This window comes from Lipophrys pholis (assembly GCF_963383615.2).
Source record: "Lipophrys pholis genome assembly, chromosome: 16".
Classification (NCBI taxonomy): domain Eukaryota; kingdom Metazoa; phylum Chordata; class Actinopteri; order Blenniiformes; family Blenniidae; genus Lipophrys; species Lipophrys pholis.
In genome coordinates, this window is record NC_137634.1 from 6,930,033 (window position 1) to 6,954,253 (window position 24,221).

Consider the following 24,221-nt stretch of genomic DNA (forward strand, 5'->3'; position numbering starts at 1 on the left):
GCTTTGGTAGACTTTCCACGACAATGGGGAGAATGTCCCCAGTTTGTGTCCAGTTTGCATGTTGTCCCTGTGTATGTTTGGATTTTCTCCAGGTTCATCTCACTCGTTCCTGAAACTGAACCGAATGGAGACTTCTAAATGAGTGTCGGTGTGTCTGATCGTCCGTGTCGCTCTCACTTTGTGGCTCTTTCCTATTATGAAGAAATGATCAGTTCTATAGATAATGGCAGGATGATACTCCTTTTCAGCAGATTTGACCCAGGAAAATACTGTTTAAGTGAGTTTCCTTCAAGCTAAACAAAAAAAAAAGCAATAACCCTATACATGCATGTTGATTAGAAAAAATCATCACAATAACAGTGGATTTGAATGTTACATAAGATAAATCCGCCTCTGTCTGGTTTCAGCTGGCATACGAATGTTGGGTTGGATGTGAAACCGTACCTAAACATGTTGAGCAATTTTTTTGTTTTCTGATTCGATAATAAACTAAAACCAAAGTCTCCTAATGTGCGTCTCCTCGCTTCCGAGTGCTTTAATACCGTACCTCATGGATTGTAATTTATGAGTTGGAAAGTGCGCTGGTGATACATCCCACGTTTCATAATTCACTGACAAAATCTGAGTATGTAAGTAGGAGGCGTTGTTCATTTTGGGCTTTTCACTGTGGAATCTAAGTAGGTTTCATATATCAGGTCCAGGGGTTTGTGACAGGATAGGACGATAAGATGAGGCCACCTTTACTTATCCTCTGTCTCCCCGACTTCCTGTGATGTACTGCCTCTGCTCTCCTGTTTTACCTCATCGTTTTCTTTTGTCTTCTCATCTGTCCTCTCCCAGTCCTCGTGCCAGAGTCGCGCTAATGATCTCCTTTTATTCGCCCGCGATCACAGCGCCGTCTCTGTTTCCACAGTTTTCTTAACAGTGCGCCGTGTTGTCCAAGCTGTTTGGTCGCACGGCGGCCTGCACAATTTTGCAGCTCGATTATTGTTGTCTGACAATGGAGGAAGCTGCTAGGAGAGCAAATCACAGTGTTTTTGATCAGGACAGAAGATTTTCTATTTGTTTTTAAGCACAGCCTCAACCTGAAGCAAGTATCCAAAATATGGGTAATGCGCATTTGTTCTTGTATTGTTTTTCTTGCACGTTTATAGGGGATGGGATGATGAAGCAGCTGGAGGCAGCAAAAATAAATAAATAAAAAATACAGGTTTGACTCGGGTCGGTGTTAAGTTTGCATGTCTTACCATCTGCAAGGAATTATGAACAACAGAAACAAACAATGCATACCACGAAGAACATTGTAAACTGATCCTTGCAACCTTAAAACATTACCAGTTTTCCCACTTTGTTTCCCACAAACAACACATTTTCAGACTAATTGTTCACGCAGTGCAGAAAGTCAGAGTGGAAGACTCAAGCATATATGGAGTGCCTCCAGACTAAATGACTGGGCTGAAAAATAGGTGGCAGGATTGATCAAGCAAAATGGATTGAATTGTTTCTTCTTGGACTGTTATGACACTTGGGTCCTTTATGCTGAGGAGATGTCTGGTGTATCATCTCACTGTAATCATCAAACAACAAGCGCTCCATTCTGTTTAATCATTACCTACGAGAGGGCAGCATTTCCTTTCTCTTTTTGTATAAATGAACACTTATAACCAACTATTCATCACTGTTACTATATGATGCAGCATCCACATGCAACTTGATAAGCTTTCAGTGTCACTGGCCTTATACCCAACTCATTTCAGTTCAGACTCCACATTCAGCCTCGTTTGATCTCAGTTTGGCCAGACTAGTCCAGAGACAGCATAAAATAGCCTTCGAGTCCAAATTCTTCCTGTTTAGGTGCAGAGAAGTACGAATTGATTTCAAAAACCTTCACATTTAATGCGTGTAATTTCAAAAAACAAATTGATGAATCGCACGTTCGTCTAAGATTCTCGTCATACTTTTGGTGGAGGAAGCTTCTCCGGCTGTGAGACTTCATGTTCTCTCGCTCACACTGTGGGAATCTTAATGCAAATGGTATTTCGTTAGTAACCGCAACGTCTTCCTGCAGTCTGCTGTTCACTTTTAATCTCTGTGAAACAGTGCAACCCTCAGTGGGCAAGTAATGAATCTCCGTTTCTTAATTGGAAAATGGCAAGTTCTGTTCTCTTTGTAATTTTTCTAGTAAACAGGATCATCCTGCGGGCTGGTTTGGACCCTGTGGCAGGATGGCTTTTGCCCCTGGGCCGAATCTTTGACCCCTTCGCTTCACACAGCCACCCGATTAATATTCCTCTCTGTCTTGCACTGTGCATAAAACACACATTAAGTTCAAACTATATAATTTATACCTGGTTTGATTGCAAAGTGATAAATCAATAGACGAGATCTGGAGCATTGCTTTTAAATCTTGCCTGAATTGTTGCGTGCTATAGGCAGACATGATGCGCGTTGCCTTGTTGGTGGGCAGATCCGATCTGCCTCTCAGTTCCAATGTGGGATGTTTCTGTGCTGGTTTCCATTTCCGCGCTCCAGTTTTCCCTCCCACATTCTCGAAGCACGCAGGGTTCAGTCGACTGGAAACTCCAAACCGCCCGTCGGTGTGAGTGCGTTCGTCAGCCGCCTTGCGTTAGACCGGCGACCTGTCCGGGGTTTACCCCGTACGCCCACTGCATGCTGGGATGTTGACTTCAGCTCCTCACAGGCCTGCACCTTTGTAAAGAAAATGGAAGATTGAATTATGAAATGTGCTGATGGAGGATTGTTTGTAGGAGTCTCGTTTTTACAATAAGGCACATTTGTCACTGCTCTGCCAGCGTCACACTGAGACAATGAAAGCACAGATGAGCTTTATGCTGCCACAGAAAGACCCTGACAAAAAAACAGCAATTATGGAATATAGGTTTAAAGGTGGTCGCTGACATTAGCTGACATGATTGAACGAATACATTCAGCTTACAAAGGCATCGGCAACAGCTCCCTGCGGTGAACTAAATTGTAAAACAATCATGGACTAATCCCTCGAAACTGTACAAACACCTCCTTCACAAATTACAAGAAGTGCGTTTAAATACTTTACGTGCTAATACATTTCACTTAAGTACAATTTACATAATGTAATCCACTTCACTACTTTAATATCACAAGTTCGTACTGACTATGTCCTCAATAGGAATTATTGTTCAAACCTTTTTTTGCTATTTTGTTGTTTGTTTTTAACAAAGAAATTAATCCTGCTTCGTATCTACGTTCTGTCATTTTTTATTGACTCTCAATATTCTTAGAAATGAGCTCTGAACGTGGATATTTGACACAGATAAACAATGGCAATGAAATGCAGTTAACTAACAAACACTTTAGAAAACTACAACTACTAATTTGTACTCTGCACTTTTAGTTGAGTATTTCTAAGGAACGTTTGGTGTGTATTCCCCTTGTCATTAATGCCAAACAGGTATATCCTTTAGTGTTGTGATACGAAGAACAGAGAGTTCTAAAACGGTGAAAAATCACCTGTTCTTGGAAAAATATCCAATGATTTGTTGTGCAACTCAATAAAGATTCCTCTTGACAAATTCTTTTTTTTTCTTTTTATTGATTATCCAACCTCAATCAAAATACATCTTTACAATGAATTTTACGCTCTCTGTTGGTTTCTGGGCAAGACATAATGTCTAGTGGTGTAATTGCTGAAATTTATTAAGCAAGATTTGGCATAAACTCATCATTCAGCCAACTAAATTGTTGTTTTTTTTAGTTGATTGCACATCAAGATCAAATATATTTTCCAGATGGATCACATTAGGAAAAATGAACACCTCCTGATGTGTCACTATCTAATAATACCACGACCACAAATACTTCAATCGAGTTAAAGTCAAATGACCTGTCGGGGAGAGAAAGAAAGCAGAATAAATACATGTTAAGCCGTTATTGTCGCAGGGTAATCTCCTGCTTTTCGGTCTCGAATGATGCCGATCCGTGACACCCTTTAGGTGCCTTTTCTGCAGCTTTTGCTTTTGTTCTGGTTGATCTCGGCCGCTGTGGAAATAATTGAGGCCACCGTCAGAAAGAAATCCAGGCAAATGATGCGGCACGGCGCAACATGTTGTTGTTGTGTGTTCTTTTTCTGAAGAAAAGAGGTGTTTTCTTTTTGTTTTTTTTAAAGCGGCAGCCATTGGAGGGAAAAAAAAAAAAAAGGAGAGAGAAAAAGCAAACAAAGATTGGACTAAATCATCATGCGTCTCTTCTCTTGCAACACTGTAGGCAAAACGCTGCACAGTTGCTATGGAACCCTCTGTTGCTAGGCAATGGGTTGATTATGTGAATATATATGTACGTGTGTATACACACGCGTGCACACGCACACACACACACACCCATCATAAAATGGGATAACATGACACAGTTTTTTTTATTTTTATATATATATACAGTTACTCCGGTTTGAAATGTTGATGCTTTGTTTATTCCTGTGAAGTCAATATCATATTTACACACTCCATATTTATATGGTGTGTATAAAAGACTTCACTGGTAAACACTGATGTGAAAGGGAATCGATTTGTATGCATGTGTGCCATTCGAAGCCATATCTCTGACTCAGAAGTCTCCTTAAGGAGGCCGGCAGTCAGATTAGGCCGACTTTCTACCGAGAGGGAAGCTCTTCTTTTACGTTTTGTTTGTTTGTTTTAGCACAATCAACCCAGATATGCCAAAATAGTTAGCTCGGTCTCTAATCTCTGCACAGGTTTGCTGCTAATTTATGCTGCCTTCTTCATGAGAAATACCCATTTTATAGTCAGTACTGACACAGTGGGATTATTATCATGGAGCCCTCTTGTGGCTGCATTCAGGCTGCATATCAGACTAATGGAGTTTGGGGGTTGTTGTGTTTTTACTGCAGATTTTCACAGGTTTTGGACGATATATCAAATCCAATGCAGGTTTTTATACCAAACAACACCTAAGTAACAGATATAAGCAGAGCTGTTTGACTCTGTGTCCTTCTGGCTCTGTTTTACTCGGTCTCAGGCACACAGGCTCCTCCTTCCACAGCGTTTCTACCACTTGTCGTTCAATCTCGTAAACCTCCGTTCCCTCTGTGTTCTGGCACACAACCTCCGCAGACATGTGATAAAAACCCGTGATTCTGCACATAGCAGCCATACCTGATTATTTCAGTTAGTTAACGTGAAAACGGGAGTCCGTTAATCTGACAAATGCTAGAATAATCAAAGAGTCATCTGCACTTCACACACACACAACGAATCTGCACACACAACGAGGGGGAAAGTCCAAAATTATGATGAAAAGAAATACTGTATGTGAAGAATAAAACTAAGACCCAGTTTACTTTACATTTTTGCATTTTCATTTCAGAAATGTTTGCCTGGAAACGTTTTGAAAACGAGGTAGTTGGCGTGCCCGGCCATGAGTTGGCGCTGTTGGTTGTTTTTGTAATGAAACCACACACACACACACACATGCATACAAAGAAAAAAACTCTTTAACCATCAACAATGGCGAGTACACGGACATTCCAATGGACAGACGGCAAAGTTGGATCGCTATTACAAGTGACTCTCAACTATAAATCTACAATTCTGCGCAGTCGCAGCTTTTCAACAAAGTTACGTTTACCCACGGTCCCATGGAGTTCTTTGAAAAAGCACGAGCACCGTTGGCATGTTAACGGACACAAAAACACAGTGAAAGTGTTCTTAAACGTTGTTTAAAAAGGGTCTAATGATGGCTAAATTAAAAAAATATTTGTAGAACTGCATTCATTGTAGATGTAATAAGTATGACAGCGACAAATTAATTTTATACAATAAGCTAAAACAGTAAAGTTCAACAGTTACAACAGTTGCAATACTATATTAACAGCATTTAAATATTGACATCATTGTTTTTATTGAAATTTTGCAGAATTCAATGTGGCTTTTTAAATTCTGCTCGATTCATTATATAAGTGATGATAATGGCGTAAGCCTTTGGCAGCTTTTTAAAAAAGGATACCAAACTGGGTGTCTGTCGTCATGTGAATCTGGGATATTTTTCCTCTCACCATCACTCCCGAGCAATGTAGTGGTTTGGATATGAGCTGCCATTACCATGGAAAACATTAAGTAGGACAGCCTCGCTGCCCACTACATCGGCTCGTCTGCCCCGAGGCGAGATGAGACTGTCAGACTGGAAGCTGAACGTGGCAACACATTGTTGGAGATGAGAGAGCAGCGTACATAGATAACAAGCAAAGGATCGGGCTTCAAAAAAAAACTACAGTCAACAAGGAGTGAAAACAGTATAAGCAAAGTCATGACTACATGTTTTTTTGTTTCTTTTCCATTGAAGAGAATCTCCAGCTATTGACCTTAAATAGTTAGAAAGCGGGAGATTGTCATCAGTCATTGCTCTGTGGTGTAAACTCTATCGAAAACAGCTTCATGCCCACCTCCAGTTGCCCCAATTATTATTGCGGTTCAGTAATGTTATGTGATATATTTTAAAATAAGTTAGTCAGACAATATCTGATCATTTTTAGAAGATTCGGAAAATATAACAGAAAGCAGATCAATATACTTGTCATTATATTGGTCCTCAGGACATCTGTAATACCATGATCCAATCACAGACTAGATTCACCGGTGTGTCACACATTGTTTTAACAACACACAGCATGATAGAACAACTTCCAGATATTGAAAGCTCTTAATTATTGCACATTTTATGGCAATTTTAAAGAAATACAATTTCTTTAAAAATCCATTCATACTTATGAGATACTGCTTTATCACCAATAATGATGTAATTCCTTTGCCATCAGGTTCCACACATAAGAACATCAATGCAGCAAAATCCAACACTTTTTGATTTTGTATGCAGATATGTATATATCATATGTATACAGATGTGGTATTTCACTTCTATATTAATATACCACATCTGTATACATACAGTCTCACATTTAGTTGTTCGTCGACATTATGGTTCACTTTGGGACATCATGATATCTCTTTCTTTATCTCAGCTACTCCTTTGGATTTTGTAAAAAAATTAAATAAAATCCCAATTTTGATCAACTACCAACAAGGTGGACAAAAAAAAAAAAAAAGAAAACATTTTGCAGGTAAAGTAAGTGAATGTTGTTGAATTCTTTATGGAGAAATGCTTATTTAAAGTTCTTCGGAGTGTCTTATCTGTGTGTGTTGTTCTTTCTCCAACCTGTGAAGTGCAATTGCAGGTAACAGTTTTATTTTGAGAAAGCCGCAGTGGCAAAGTGAAACGCCTCTGTTTCGCTAAAGCGGGGGTCAAAATATGCAGAGAGAGGAAAAACAGAGAGGGAGCGAGATTTGGTGCTTTCTGTTTTCAACTCGCGAACGAATGTACTTTGACGTCTCGAGGGAAAACTGTTACTGGTTCCCTTCACAAAGTGCGATGGGAAAATGGCCCTACTTTTCTCCAGCTCCTCTAGTTTTTTGTTTTTTTGTTTTTTTTTTCTAGAAAAAGATGGGTCAGGGAACATGACAAAGCTGTGGGGCATTTAGTTTAGTGGGACAATTCAGGGAAGGCAGAGAGAATTACAGGGTGTTAGAGAGAGGAGACATGGGCCTTTTCAGACAAGCTGTTGGCTGGTTAATATTTCAGGATGTGAAGGAAAACTGGTTAATAACAAATATATGCATAGCCTTTATCAAAAGAGTTTTTATTTTTTCTCATTAATTCACAGTAGATGGAACAGGATACGTACAACAGTACTTTGATATAATCATCGATGTTAGGTCTTTTCAGTAGTTTTTTCTTTTTTGATTGTTCGAAGATGATCAAATCAAAGTTTTACAGCTGATATTTGTCTCAAATCTATGAAATCACAGATGAATACAATCAGTCGTATTTTCTTACAGCGAGGCCTCAAAAGGGCGCTTGTTTGGATTAGGACTCATAAGTCATGAAGAATTTCAGCTGATTTGTGGATATTTGGTATAAGTCAGAGTTTCACAACGTGTGGGTGGATGAGCTCCCCTCATTAGTCTTATGTCAAATATTGATGTATAGTTGATTCCCAGAATTTTTATATTTCTTAAATAGGGCAGCTGAGGAAACCCCTTTCAATATATTAACAGCAGCATCTCTGCCTATTTGCATCCTTAGAAACAATTTTTCAGATTTAATAGATCACACTGTGTTTTCTACATTTAGATATTACCATAAACCTGTGAAACACATGTTTAATGTTCCATATTCATGAAGGCAAGTGTGTTTTCTTTGCCCATTTGTCAGGTGGAATCATCCGCACTGCCGATTAGTAGATCAACTCCCACGTGTGTATTCACGTAATATCGTGTTTGAGTCCATTTTTATACATGCAAACCTTTAATAGATCCGTCCTATGATGGTTATTGTCTATCAAGAGCTTCTCATGCTAATAATAGGCTTTTATTTTAAAATCTGGTAGGTCTTTTTATACAGTCTGCAACTGTTGTTACACTTACAGTTTTATGAGGATATAAATGTGTGGTTTATTGTATAGAATAATGGGGGAGTCCCACCCCACACTATAGAAAAACACCTGATTACCAAATGGATGTGTTCTGCATTCACTTCTTACAATCAGCATTAAAAAAAAACCCCACACCACATCATTGCAACTGGATTTTCCAAGCATCCAGCTACTGCGTGCCAATGCAATTACATATGCAAGCTGCATCACAATAGATGTTTGCACCCTGAGTGGATTCGCATAGAAATAAATAAAATAAGTCTAGTTAGGGATTGTTAGTATACATTTGAGAACGCCGGTTTTGGCGAGAGGCACTTTCTCATTCGCGAAAGAGGCGCAAAATGATTTATTGGGAATGCTTTGGGTGCGAGAGTCAGATAACACAACAACACTACAGTCCTGGAGGATCCACGCTGGGTCTGATGCTCGCAGAGTGCCCTGCAGGAGGCCGTCTGAGTCTGCCCGAGCATGCAAACAACTGCGTGTTGAGCCATTTGTTTGAGCCATATTCAACAGTGGTCTCGGCCTCCTGATTGCTCCGGGTCAGTGAGCCTTCGGTTCTACATTACTTGGACCCTTTCAGCTCTGCTTTTTATTCGCTCCAAAGTGCCGGGATACACTTTAATGCCCTTCTGCAGTACACAACTGCAGATTTAATAAATTGGACAAGTGGACCTTGAACCTTTTGGAAAAAAAAAATTTAAGTGAATTTGTTTCATGAATACAAGTCAAGACAACTGTTTACGCTAAAAACTAATACATGTTTTAAAAAAAAACTTTATTCCGTTCCTGTTCACTATGAGATCCAGACTCCATAGTAACTGCATACAAAGTGTGGGTGTCTGCTATTATTATTTCCATGCTATAGTTAGTAAGGGTAAAGTGCAAACTGACTGCTTGTGTTGTGTGTATTTTTAGCCATATCCAATAATCAGAAATATAGTCATATGACCTTTTCCTTGCACGGACTGCCTTTATTTCAGGTTGATGATTATATTTGGACAGATTAGGGTTATATTTGTGATTTTTTTTTTTTTTATACATTGTCAAAAATCCTTATGGGCTCTGAACTGTGCATGTCTGCAACCCATAAACATCCTGACGACTCCTGCTGTCTGCAGCAGCTGTCAGTTTTTTGTTTCTTCCGTTCTCTTTGCATTTCAAAGTGTTGTATTTTAAGAGAGTCAGAGGAGGAGTAGTAGATCTCTTCTGGTCAAAGAAGGGGAGAGAAAAAAAAAAGGCTATTTTGTGAACTTGCGCAGCACATCCATCAACGGGACCTAGAAATCAGCCAATCCTCTATGAGTCACAGCGGCCCATAACTGTCTGTATCTTATCCTGAAATGTGCAATTTTTATCACATTATTCGCAAAATTTTCAAGAAATCTACTTAGTGGATGAGTCCTACTTGAAGCTTTGGTGCTACTTTAACTTTAAAAATAGCTTTGAAGTGTCAGTATGAAGTATTATTTCTCAAAAATGGTAGAAAATCTTTTTGATCTATGAATAAAGTTGTGAAGGGAGAGCATCGGTGATGCTTTCTTACATACTGTATGTTGGTGTTTTGTGTCGCAGAGATTTTCCATGAAATCAAAAAGCATTTGTTTGGCCTGGTTGGCTCGCGAGCCGACGTTTGCACACCTCTGCACTAGGCAATAGATGGAGAATTAAATTTGTTTTGAGTCAAACTAACATGGGCGACAGGATCCACAAACTTTCCATCGAATATTGCCGAATTTACACAAATGAGAAAGAAACACCACAAGCATAATGACTCAAATTTTTTTGCATTTTTGATACTGGCAGGCTTTCAGGTAAAGTGGGATTCTTTGAATGTCACAAATGGCAAACATCACGGTACAAAGCATTATGGGATTGAGCCACTGGAATGAATTGGGCCACGTCTCGGTGCATATAAACTGGCACAGCGTTTCCATCACTTTATTCAGTGTTCACGTAAATGGGCCAATCTGATTCTAGAATTGGAAAGAATTCAATCAGATTGACCAAAAAGTGACCATATAAACGCAGCTGGTGTTGGACAACAACAACAAGCAACAACAGGCTGCTGCGTCAAAATGACTCTCTGGTAACATGCTGCTTCTATCGGTGTGTACTCCATTTAAATGATTCTACATGCTGAACATCTATAGTGCCATTCATACTCATTAATTAAAGCAGGAATCACACCAATCCAGATAAGATAGGGAAGTGATTGGGACAGTGTCAATAGTGGTTGTCTATTTTTATGCCGTTTATCATAAATGTATACAGTGAGTCACTGAAATGGATATAAATCTAAAGTCACGTGGAGAAACGAGGCCTAGGAAGACAGCGACATTGTAATGTGCGTGAATATCAATGCCATTCTGCACCCAGTGCGCTTCCTCGCGTGAGCAGAAAGTCGTAGGTTTGGTCCTTTTTTCCAGCATGATGATAGATGTGGTAAAGTACACTGTAATAGAGCTGCTCCAGTGTTGTTTATGATTCCTATGCAAATTCCATTTCCACTATAAAACCACAGAACATTATCAGAATATACTGATTCAGCTCTCCCCCATGAACCAATCACTGCAGCGTCCCTGTTTTCTGTGTCAGCAATTCATATTCCGTGGCCTGATCAAGCAAAGTAAAAGTGACACAGTTTGAAGACGAAGGGAATTGCAAAGCGTGTTCAGGTGTACGTATAGGGAAAGGGAGAGAATATGTATTAATAAAACATCGGGAAATAGTGGCAACAAATCTGCTCACTCCCAAAGGCCACTGCCCGGGGTAACAGCTTCTCAAGTGGTGGGTTGCCAGGTATAGAGAGCAAGGGAAAGAGGAAAAACAAGTAAAACGTTGAGTGAGCAGAAATTTTTGCAGGTCTGCATTGGCCTGTTTTTTTTTGGGGGGGGGGGGGGGGGGTGACGTGTTTGTAGAATGATGCTGGAATTAAAACGGCATTACTGACGCCAACAGATTGAAGTCACTGGCTGTTATTCCCAACAACTCTGCCTGCATGGCAGCCGCGAATGGATAATCCATGTAAAGTTAGAGTTGCCTGATTATTGAAGTAGGCTAAGTGTTTATTGCACATGTAAGGAAGTCATTGTGCATCGCTGTTTACATGTCGACATCATGTCCTGTAATCATGTAAATGAGGCATGGTTTGCTCTTCCTGTTCCTGAACATGAGTTGCTAGTCTAGAAATTAGTATGGATGAGTGCGTTTTGTCTGTGTTGTTTCGTAAGCTTTACATCGTGTTTTGCATAGACCCTCACCGGGGTACTTTTCTCTCATACGAAGCAGCCACATATACATATATAGAAATATCCTTTTTACATCAGTGCAGAAAGATCTAATGTTGGTCTATTATTTACGCCAACACAAGGTTTACCAGTAAGTAAAGTGAGTTAGTGAAGTGAACAATCCAGTTTAATTGCAATCAGGAGAAAAGTTTTGCATTTGCAAGTTTAGAAATTCTTTGTGACGATGTACAGCTTTGTTGCATGACGTCAAAATTAATGGAAATATATATCTTTAGAGGAGAGTAGAAGTATGTTTGAATACCTGACTTCCTCCTGAGATATAGGGTACAATATAGTTCGTATTATTAGTTTTTTTTAAACTGTCGTATCTATATATACATATATATGTATATATATGTATATATATGGAATTGTCTAAGCATGTCTAAATGACAATAAAAACCTCTAAAATCTTCAATAAACGAAACGATTTTAATTGTCACATCACCAGCTTTACATTAAAGTGGTTTTTTTTCTCGATTTTGATCTAAGGGTTTGTTCTTTTTTGTTTTCCTTACTAGAATTGTGTATTGTACATTGTATGCTTGCCATGTTTGTTATTGTGTTTTGGTGTGCTGATAAGCCCATGAGGTTAAAAGCCAATCAATCAATCTTCTCCCAAACAACCCTCACAAAAAACGTTGAACTGTGGCGTAAAAAAATGGATTTACCCATTTTTATCGTGATTGCTTCTCAAATTCAAAAACAAATATTTTCATCCCCTGACGCCTACGTTCTTCTCACCTCACACTTAGAAAACCACCGGCTGAGTGGACATCCTGCCAGTTTAATACCAGAACTACTCCATCAATTCCCTGAAGCCCAGCAGCAGAATGATGTTTCTGTTTCAATATGTTTTATCTTTTTTTGCTGATATTCGGTTTCTCTTTGTTCCCTCAGGTCCTCCAGTCATCGTAGGAATGAGCATCAACATAGCAAGTATCGACTCCATCTCAGAAGTAAACATGGTGAGTTAAAATCTCTCTGGATGTTTGATTTTTAATTTTTTTTCCATGTTTTGTCTTTGCAACAGTGAAATTCGCTGCAGTGGGAGCTGCACCTTCCCCCTGCTGCTTCACTGGAGAGCATTGAGGTTGCATTACCACAGCAACAGGCACTGTCGGACATGTCATACCTTCAAATAGAAAAAATACCTTCAATGTGTGAAAAAAACAAACATCTGAGCAATATTATTTAACCGTCTGCGGTGTTGAATAATCGCTTTTATCTCATAAAAGTATTTCAGGGGTGAATATATTGCAAAGGATCAGCTGAACTGCCATACGTTGTTTCCATGGCTGTGCATTAATGGTCTGCAAATTCAAAATGACGGGATTTTTTTTTTATATGAAACCCACAGGAAAGTTAGCAGCCTTCTCCACTTGTTCCATGTTCATGAGATGGAAAAACCAGATAAAGACATCGTCTGTGTAAAGGGCTTCAAATTCAGTGCAAATTATTGCAATACTTAACAACATGATCACATATTGAGAGAGAAAGAGTCCAACGACAGTGACAATGCTTAAACTGTACTCAAATTCAAGTAAAATTCTTGTTCGAAAATACTCCACAAAAATGATATTGTGCTTTTCTTAATAGCTGCTCAAAGTATAAGGTACTTTCGATGCACCTTTACTGGAGTGCAAATAAGGACACGGCTCAAAAGACTGCAGAAGTTGACTCCATCAAACATTTGACTCAATTGGAAGCTCTAATTTTTCCATACGTTGTGGCTGAAGCTCAGAAAGCAGAAGCACAAGAATAAAGGGAACGTGAAAGAAAACAAAGTGGACAAAGGTTGCAGGCAATAGAAAGAGCAGCGCATACTGCACATGTTGAGCTCGTGATAACAATGACTCTGCGATATGTTGAGCACCCCGAGTGTCGGTAGTGATGAGTGAGGATTTATCCGCACTCCTTCTTCCCGCGCGAAGCCACAGCTGTCACTGTGAATGAAGCATTTCACGTGGTCTTCTTTGTGTTGAGTTGCTGATATTTAAAATAAGAGAGAGGCGTCCCTCCCCTCTGCAGGCCCTGTATTGTTTTCCACTGGCAGGGACTTGAGGGCAGTCAGGAAATGCAGGCCTGGGTAGTGAAGAAGGCAATATGGCCGCTGTCTGAGGGGTGACGTCACTCTCTCTCGTCTCTTGGCGCTCGCTTTCTTTCACTCAGCGTGACGCCGTCACTCAGACAGCGGCTCACTCCTCCCACATGGTGCAGCAGCCTTCCTCTGCTTCACTTCTTTCTCTGTTTGTCTTCTTTTGGCTTATTTTCTGCCACCTCAGAGCTGCTGCCGACTGTTTGTGACTCACACGTTTATTTTACGCCTTTATATTGAAAAATTGTTGTTAAGATACTTCTTTGTTTGTGTCTAGTAGAAACTATTGTACAAAGCCTTTTTCTTGAATTTGCATGTGAGATTGTCGGTTTAATGTGACAAATTTCAACAGGAGGGTTAGAATTGCGTGTCATTCGTAAAGCTCGGTGCTTGTTAAGTGATTTTATGTGCCCGTGCATTTGTTCTTCTTTCATGAATATTGAATCCAAACATAGCTTATTACGAGGTATCTTAATATGCATCATGCTCGGATGAAGTGTGACTAACTGTGTTATTTAACTGCGCAGATGGGAGTTTTTATTAATGTGTAGTTTTCACATGTCGACCGCTGTGCTTGTGTGTGTTTTTCATGACGCAGCACACGGCGCAGGCCTCTGACTACAGGGGCGGTGATGCATTAGCTGACAGACATTATATCTCCACTTGAGCGCTTTTCCATTTAGATCCAGTATTGTGCAGAAAGTCCTGCTACAGCTCTATTTGTTGGTTTTTGCCTGTGTCCCAATCCTGTTCTCTCCGGTTCTGCAAATGCTGAGCCACGCACCTTTTTTTTTTTTTTCTTCTTCTTCTTCTTCTCTTCTCCACACTATCTGACACGTTAAACAATTTCCCTGATCTGATCATCATTGATGCATTAATTAATTCTAACACTGACACGTCGACGTGAGCCCTGTTTCTTCCCTTCTTTAGTGTCTCTCATGTGATTCTGTAGCGAAGCATCAAATAAAGTGAGAGTTTTCTTCGCAGTTGCTTCAGTATGCACCACTTTGTTCTCGTGCTATAACTTCTGAAGTGATTGTGATCGTACTGAGGAATTTCACCGAACACATTTCATCAAGGAAAGATCCATGTCTGTGATCACACTTTATGAATTACAAACACTTTAATTGCTTATACTCTGAATTAGCGCACAACATCAATATAGGCAAGAGCTATTCTATTCTATTCTATTCTATTCTATTCTATTCTATTCTATTCTATTCTGTAGCATAGCTGATTTTGTGTACTTTCTATCAAGTAAAATTGAAAATAAAACATTTTAACCTTCAATATAAGGACAACTTGACTTTCAAACTTAAACATATAGTGATACTAATGATATATATTTGCATTTTTGCCATTTAAGAACATTAATTCATAACCACTGATATTTTATTTACAATTTTAGCTTTTTTTGAGCAATTTTTTTGCTCTTATTCTCCTGTTTGAACTACTTTAGTGCTTTAGGTGACTTTAGTTGTTTCAACAGTTATAGAGGTTTAAGTAATCTTAATCTTGTTTTATCAGCTAAGCTATAGTTGTTCTCATTTTAATTGTGAAAGCTATAGTGCTGTAGTGGTTACAGCTGTTTTCTCAGTTTTAGCTGCATTAACTGTTTTCAGTGTTCATCTGGCGTCTCTGGCCGTGAGCACAAATGTCCAAGTTGACTGAAAGTTGCTTTGACACTGTTGCTCTGTTGTTTATCCATGGATCGTGTATAAAGGGGTGAGGTTAAAAACTCAATAGCACCTACAGCAAAAACAAAAAAAAAAAAACCGAAGAAAAAGGAATATTTATATTGTCCTGTCTTTTTTTTTTTTTTTTTTTCAGGACTACACCATCACAATGTATTTCCAGCAGAGTTGGCGAGACAAACGTTTGGCCTATGGTGAGCTGAACCTCAACCTGACTCTGGACAACCGTGTAGCAGACCAGCTCTGGCTCCCGGACACCTACTTCCTTAACGACAAGAAGTCCTTTCTTCATGGTGTGACAGTCAAAAACCGGATGATCCGACTGCACCCTGACGGCACCGTTTTATATGGGCTGAGGTAAGTTTGACGTCCAGAAACTCTCCTTTTTGTCCGATTTCCGGCATTATTACCGTTTAAATCAGCTATTTTCTGCATTACAGTAACTGTGACAATACAAACATTTCAAATTATTTAGAATGTTGTTTGTAAGGAGCACCTCAAGGGGTATGTCAAGGCTTCCCTTAAGAGTTGTTATTGTGCCTCTTTGCATTTCTCTGAATCTCCACGGTGGAGATGATGAAACCAAAGTTGGTACAATCCATAGACCTACAATGGCAACGGCGATGAAAACTGGCTGACTCCACCTTACTCTTAAAGTAATACTAAACAAGTTCGCTGAACTGGACACTTTTTCTACTCACGACTGCGTAGTGCTATAGATGGAAAGTAGCTGGATGGATTTTTGTTGTCTTTATGAATTTTACTTTTTCAGGGCGTTAATAATGCAAGACTTGGAAGTCTCAGAAATAATATGCGTATAGCTCCGGCAGGGATATTTCATGCATGCTGGGATAGCCTTCACCTCCCTGTGACCCAGGGCAGGCTTTGCATACAGAATGAGAGGCTCGATATACCTCCAGTATTTAGAAATCTAAATCTAAATCCCCCTTAAAAACCATGCTCACGACAACTGAACAGGTTTCAGAAAGGCATCAAGGTGAAGATTAGATCAACGCTATTAATACATGTGATCTGTCACTGTGGGAAGTTGAGGTGAGGTATATTTTTAGTAGGAATAAATAAGCTTTAAAGTCTTATTTACGGATGAAAATTAAAGCTCAGGGTTATTGACCCAGAAAGGCTAAAAAAAGGTATGAAATGCACATCACCTCCATGTGACAAGGCAGACAGTTCAGTCAACAGTTAATGTGCACAGAGGGACTCGTCGAACAGTCCCAGGAGGACTGCAGAAAGTAAGACAGTGTCCCGACTCCGACTCAGTCTTGATTGCTGCTTTTCTTAACTAAAGTTATTAAAATAAAGTGATTTGATGGAAGCGAGAAGAAAAAAAGGAGGAAAACTGTTTTGTTCTTTGAATAAAACAAAATAGCAGTGACAAGGTTTAGATCATATGAGACGATGAATTATTAATGAAATAATCAGTATTCAGAAAGTCTCGATTACTGAATTGGTGCTGACACTAAAAGAGTTCTGATGGAAAGAAGTTTTTATTTTATCATTTTTCTATTTTCACGACTCTTCACAGGACTGTTTTCACTCTGACAGACATGCAGCCTCACTGATGTGCAAAGTGGCAAACAAGCATCTGTGTGAACGTTGATTTTTCTTAATATCTTTTGTGACAATCGCTCATAGGCGAGGAAAGCTAATTTTAGCCAGTGACCAGCACAACCCATCCTTGTCCTGCTCGTCTGCTCGGAGGACGTCATCATGACAATACGTTACAGGAAAGATGCAGCGAGGTCAGAGCGCAACTCTCACCGGGTTTTATCCTCACACAGATGGACGGACGGATCCTCTGTTTTAAGAAAAACAATATATACATATAGAGTATTTAAATCACAAAGTTGAATAACATATTTAAATAATCAGGGAAGAACGGTGGGACACCAAACATTGAAAAAAGTACTGACGTGGTAGGAGCTTATTCGCAAGAGGAAACCAGTCAATGCAAACTCGGCTTCAGTCTCATTAAAAATGTAGCTGTGATAGTTTTCAAATGTGGACAAGATGAAGAACTTTGTGCTGGCGCCAATTAAAGCAGGTGGAGACTCAGGAGAGCGCCATGCCAAAATGCTACCAAAATTACCCCGCGCCATCTGATCTGAATAAACATCCCCAGCTGCTGCTGTGCTCAGCACACCTCAGCACACGCAGGATCCTCCGGAACCAGAGAAGTGCCAGAAAAAAAAAAAAAAAAAAAGCGACGGTGTAGTGAAAAAATGGATCCGTGCCCGAGGAATATGACATTACACCTTGCATTTGCACCTTTATGTGTGCAGGAAGACTGGATCGGTTTCTATAGGGACACCAGCCGTTTCTCTCCGGCATCTCGTCTCCCAGCACAAAAGGCTCCACTGTTACCATTTTATCCACTGCAGCAACGGCATGTGGCAGATGGCGTCAAGCCCTTGGATCTGTCCTCCACACCACTTTTTTGTTCTGCAGCGTACAATAATTAAAAGCAGCGCACAATCCGATCCACATGCAGTGGTGTTTGCAGGATCTTCGCAGGCTTCCTGTGAGCATGCAATTAAAACGCTTTGTTGAAATGTTTGACTTTGCCGAAGGCTTGTGTGGACAAAAGATGCAACTTTAACAATGGATGTTTGTTTTCTCAGCTCAGTTCATTTGACTGCCGCGGCTCTCGAGTCTGGCTGGCTGAGGTTTCGTTGTTTTAAATGCATTTTCTTGTAAGGGCCGCCTGCTTTACCCCCCCCCCCCCCCCCCCCCCCCTCGCCACACACTGCTCCCGAGCACAGTTGAATACAAACTGCGGACAATCACATTACACACACTACTGCACCGTGTGCTGCGCTTCATCCACTCGCTGTGAAATGTGCTGGTGTTGGTGTTTGTCCTCTTCTTTTTTTCCAGCCTTTATTTACTTTCATACCTCCTCGCCATGATTCTAATCGAAGTGGTTTTGATCAACCACTGCTATATTTATCATCTTTTTAAGCAAATGCTGAAAGTCTCTCAGCTACATAACTGCACCTCCTTGTCTTTAGGGTTTGTTTTTTTTACCCACTGATCAGTGTGGTATATTGTTGTCGTCTCTGCCTTTATTCTGTCAGATTATCAGTCAGATTGCAGCAAGGTAGTTTTCTTTTTTTTCTTTTTTTTTTTCAAACAGATGATTTTTTTTCTTCAAGAACAAAGACAGTGACAATATGTCCAAGGTGACTATAATCACATCTTAATCCAATTAAAATTTGGCATTATTGAGCAAAGTGACCAACCTCGTTTGATTGTTTTTGTTTCAGCATTTTATTCACATTTTCAAATTGGATTCCAGCATATGATTTATCTAGTATAGGATCTAACCCTCTAATGAATTTCCCCTTCTTCTGGAGTTTTTTCATCTTTGGAAACTATAGAAATGTCCCTCTCTCTTACAGCTATTTCATTACTGGTAAACATCTCAAAGTCCACAAATGGAGATGGAAAACCGTAAGAATTGTAGTTGAAATTCAGGCTATTAACTGTAAGATTACATGTGGTTGGGTACCTGGTGTCACACTGAGTAGCCAATGCTCGATTCCCACAGAAATTTCACATGAAAGAGCCTTATAATGCTTTTAATAGACATGGAAAACAACACACAAAAAGTGAGTTTATGTTATTCGATTAATGTAGAATATACAATGTGACAACCAAAGATATTTGCATTGTGGTACAATTTCTTCTTATTTGAAAAAATGCTGCAACCCGGTTCAGCCTTCGATAAGATGCTGCAGTTATTGTGGTGAGATGGATTTCCACAGTTGGCCCTCCGTGACTTTTATTTGCTGACACTGTTTCAAGATGGATTTTTACCCTTCTTAGGTCCTTATATGTAAACTGCCACACCCTGCACTTTGGCTGGTTTCTTCACAAAGCGCACCCTGTATAATTTCAACTGAAGGTTTCAGTGATCGCAACCCCGTCTTAACAGAAATGTTATTTTTGTTCTCGTTGACCAACACCTGCAAGACAATTCGGTACTGAATGAGGATTATATTAAATGTATATGCCACAGATTTGCCCCATTGTCCTCTGACCAGTCATCAGACCTGACGCATACAGCGCTGACAGCTCAGCAAATTTGTAAAATAACGTCATTACTTAAGAAAAAGTAAATATAGTGAGTGTAGTTAAGTGCTAGTTTTCACTAACTTGCATTGCACCAGTTGACATATAGACATAAAAACGACATTCAGTGTTTCACGTGTGTATAAAATGTGCAGAAATGTAGCACCATATATTTTTAACTCTCTGTGTCAATGCAGGTCAAAGACATTTTATTAGTGTATGATTTAATATTATTAGGCACACCTCTACTGCCATAGGTTTTGCTGAATTGTATTTAAAGAGCTTATGGACTCTAAATTATCCACAAATGTCCTTTCAGCCCACCAATATACAGTTCACATCCACATGTCCCAAAACAGGGAAATGGTGGATACGTAGGTTAAAAATTTTATAGAAATTCCAAATAAACATTTCCCACCCATCACTATAAAATGTTGCTCAGCCGCTGTTGAATTGCTGCATATTTCTGTAGCTCGGTTCTAAACTTTATGTGGAGAGAACGGCTGAGTGTGAAGAGCAGTGCAGGAGGTGCCTGAGAGCCTTTGGATGTTGCAAACAAAGTCATTCTGAACATCAATAAAAAGGAGCCGGAGTCAGGAGAAAATGTGGAGCAGGTTTTTCTAACTTGCCAGCGAGTTGAGAGGCTGAATCATCGTTAGCACACTGACAAGCCAGTTTGATAGCGCGCTGAGTCCTGGGAGCATTGGGGGCTTTGTTGAGCTAAGCTCTCGCCAGATTGTGTTTTCTCTCTCTTCCCATTCCTGTGAATCTGCTCTCTTATGTTCCTCTGTTTATTAAGCCAAGCCTTGTGATAGTACAGTGATCTCCTTTGGTAAGCAAGCTACCACACAGCGACGGAGACAGGGGTAGACTGCGTAGGCGTCAAAACTATTGCTCACATATCTAAAAGCTTCCCTGTCTGTAGCGCCGGGCCTCTGGGATCCACCTCCAGATTGCTTTTAGTTGTTGTGTTGGCATGATAGTTGGTCAGAAATGCCAAGAGTGGTCCGCAAAAATGAGTTGAATGCTCCGTTATCTTATTTATTTATCTACTTTTACTACCTCGCCTACTACCGTGTCTTGTTTGTCAGCTCTCCGTTTAGCTCGAGATTTGCTTCAAAGAAAGTTCCAACACAGTGATTTCCCACATCGCTTCATCTTTATAAATCCTTTTATGTGTAGTTTGCTCTTTCTAACATGCGTCTATGGATATCCTCGGGACTGTAGTCTTGCAGATCATGTAGAAATCCTCCCAGCATACAGAGTGCTGAGTGTCGAGCTGCAGTGCCGGCTCAGGTCTGACGCTGCTGACCATCTCTGGTGGGACTGCAAGTTGCTGACCTACATCTGCTGACATTTCCAAATCCCAGGCCCTCGCTGTGAGCCATCCCGGCTCGTGCCTGCTCCATGATGATTCTCCCCCGACTTGTTATCTGTCACATATAAAGTCAATTTTATTTCTAGAGCATCCTTTTGTTTCCCTTTTTTTTTTTTTTTTTTTTTTGCCGAGGGGTAAAGAATTCATTTCTGTCCATTACTCCGAACAGCAGCTGCTGCTGCTGCCTGCGTTTCCCTGTGCTGCTGTACCAGGGGTATTGTCTTTTAAGAACAGCAGCAGTGTCTTTGACAGGATCTGTCTTCCTGTTTATGATCACAGCGGACGCAGAACTTAACTTCAGCTCGAAGGTTTCAGGCAGCACGTTGTAGGGTTTTCTACAGTTTTTTTGTTGTTGTTGTTGTTGCTTTGTTCCTTCTTTTACTTTTGGCACTTGCAACTTTGTTGTTATGTTTGTTTTGTGGTGGTGGGATGATCTGTTAACTTCCTTCTGCTTTACTTTTTGCGGGTGCAGTGTCCTCTTTAAACTTTGACATGGAATCAGTCTTTTCTATTGTTGTTGTTTTTTTGTCATTCCAGTTTCATTATTGCTCATATTGAAGTAAAACCTACTCTGAATGTGTTCTTTGTAAAATATCAAATGTAGTACCACAAAATGGGTTCATTCAACATGTAATGTGTTGTTTAAATACATTTTTATAGAGAAAATCCTTTAAAGGCTTTAAATGGCCTATATCAACTGCTTATTTCTGAAAAGAAATATCACCTGATCAGACCATTTTTTATGATGATCCATCCATCCATCCATCCATCCATCATCCATCCATCCATCCATCTATTGATCCAATTATCCGGTGACTTTAAAAAACAGAATAACTGAAACAGACCAAACTAACATCCTTGCGCCAACACTTGGAATTAAAGTAACTAATGTACTTCAGCTGATGTAACTTTATATGAGTGAATTGGTCATTAGACGAACTAACACACAAACACGCACACACACTGCTGAGAGCTCAGTTAATGTGTTGCAGCAAAGCAACCAAATGCACACGATCAAGACATCCTAAGAAACAGATGATTAAAGGTAACGCATGTGTTACTTTTCCAAGTGACTTGCTATTTGATGCAAAGACGCTGCTCATAAGCAAGGATAGTCAGGGTGGATGGATGGATGGATGGATGGATGGATGGATGGATGGATGGATGGATGGATGGATGGATGGATCCAAATGAGAACAACAGCGCAAAACATTTTCATTTCAAAGACAATCCTTGTTTCCCAATTTAAAGTAGTTAGCCAACAGCCTCGGCTTTATTATCATTACAGTTGATGGCTCGGGGCTGCTGCTTCTTTTCCTGTTTCAAACTCAATGCTACTATTTCCTGTGACTGTCACATTATGACAGTATATCTATCAATTCTATGTTTATCCTAAACAAGATCTTTGAACTTAATCGATATGTTTTGTAGCTAAACCTGCTGCAGTCTTATTCATTGAGTAGTGGACAAATAGTGCATTTCATGGGTGTCCAAAGCCCACAAACAAATCTGGCTCACAACTAAGTCCGAAGAAGACATGAGCTGCAACTTTCCAATATAAATAACTGCTATTCCTTGTTTACTCTGTGATGGCTTGACTGGTTCAGTGAGAGAAGACATGAGGCACGATTGAGACACAAAACACACAGCAACAATGAAAGTCTGCTGCTTTATTTCCAGTGAACTAAGGCCCCATTGACATGACAACATTTCAAGTGAAAACGCTTTTCTGTTTGAATGGCAACGCTTTGACAAACGATGCCTATTTTCATGAAAACACTAGAAACGCTGTAAACGATGAAGTTTTCATGTATGGCCACCAGGAGGTGCCGTTGTGTGTTTTTGTAGTAAACGTAGCATTTTCAAAAAGTTCCACTTTGAGAGCTCTTTTCAAAAAGTTGCGTTTCCAGCGGCCCCGAGCACCGCTGCCATGTAAACAGACACCCCGCAATGTCACAAACGTTTTGCATTTTTCGCCACAGTGTGTGGTTGAGCCTGTAAAAACCCTTTTAATGAAAAGTGCATTAAATATGAACAATTCAAGCATGTCTGAATATTTTCTTGCACTGTAACTGAGTGAATTACTTGTAGTCTGTATTTATAGGTTATCATACCATCAATTTATAAGCCTGGTGAGATTAAACTGGGCTGTATAAGACGACTAAACTGGAATGCGACTCTCCTGAAGTCCCCTATATGGCCATTCGTGTTGGAACACACATACACACACCAACTGTACAGAAAGCCATGTTATTAATAGAAACTTTGCTTTTTTTGAACTTTTGCCCTTGAATCACGATTGCCAAGTGACCTTTCCTGTAAATGTAATTAGCCATGATGTTATCTCCTCGCAGTGTGTAACAGTAGTAGTGCTGCTCCACCGGCTCAGCAGAGAAGCGCCGTGAGGCAGCAGGCAGATGCAGTACAGTAGAGCCCAACAGAATGCAGTTTGAGCTGATTAATGCTTGTGCAGCAGAATGCAGCTCGGTGTCATTGTGAATAATAAACACGTACCTGTCACACATTTTGTTTATGGAAAAAATTATCTTTACCCTTCATGGGGCCTTCTGCCATCATGGACACAGAATCCCCACACGGATGCATGCTAATCTGGTCAAATCTGCTTCAGCATCACATATTTTGTTTTCCAATTACCTGCTGACAGAACTCTGTTCACACCACCGTGACCAATTTACCAACTCTGTGTTAGGGCAATATATATCCAGCACAAACAACTTATTATCTACTATGTTAGCAATTCTGCAGATTGTAGATGGCTGTGTGTGTTTGCTTCCTGCACCAGTGTAAGATTGCAGTCAGTGGCGGTTTTCGCAAGCCCCCAAAGATTAATCATGGATCCAAAATGTGTCGAAAGGGTAAAAACTTCATATCACTCTCATCATGTTCTAACATGCACTCGGAGACGAAACACTGTGCACATCAAACTTACACTGTGGCTGTGCTGCTGGCTTCTGACACAAAGATGATGAGCTGAAAATTAATTTTTCTATTTCATTTACACAGGAGGGCAGTAAGCGAATGAAAGCTGGTATGATGAACACATAGCAGCTGGTATGAACAGCAGAAATGTAATTACTAAAATGTGCTGCACCGGTAAATATCTCAGTTAAATGCCAAAGACCCCTACATGTGTAATTTGTAGCCA

The 24,221-nt window shown here is 40.0% G+C and overlaps 1 protein-coding gene across 1 annotated transcript in view; it reads left to right on the forward strand.

The window, feature by feature from the left end:
- gabrb4 (gamma-aminobutyric acid type A receptor subunit beta4) overlaps positions 1-24,221 on the forward strand; it is a gene marked incomplete at both ends in the record, with an annotated part of 58,452 nt that overhangs the window by 22,905 nt on the left and 11,326 nt on the right. Inside the window, 2 exons of the mRNA XM_080483445.1 lie at positions 12,691-12,758; positions 15,719-15,939. Of these exons, the coding sequence (XP_080339571.1) occupies positions 12,691-12,758; positions 15,719-15,939 (289 nt within the window). The remainder of the gene's footprint in view (positions 1-12,690; positions 12,759-15,718; positions 15,940-24,221) is intronic.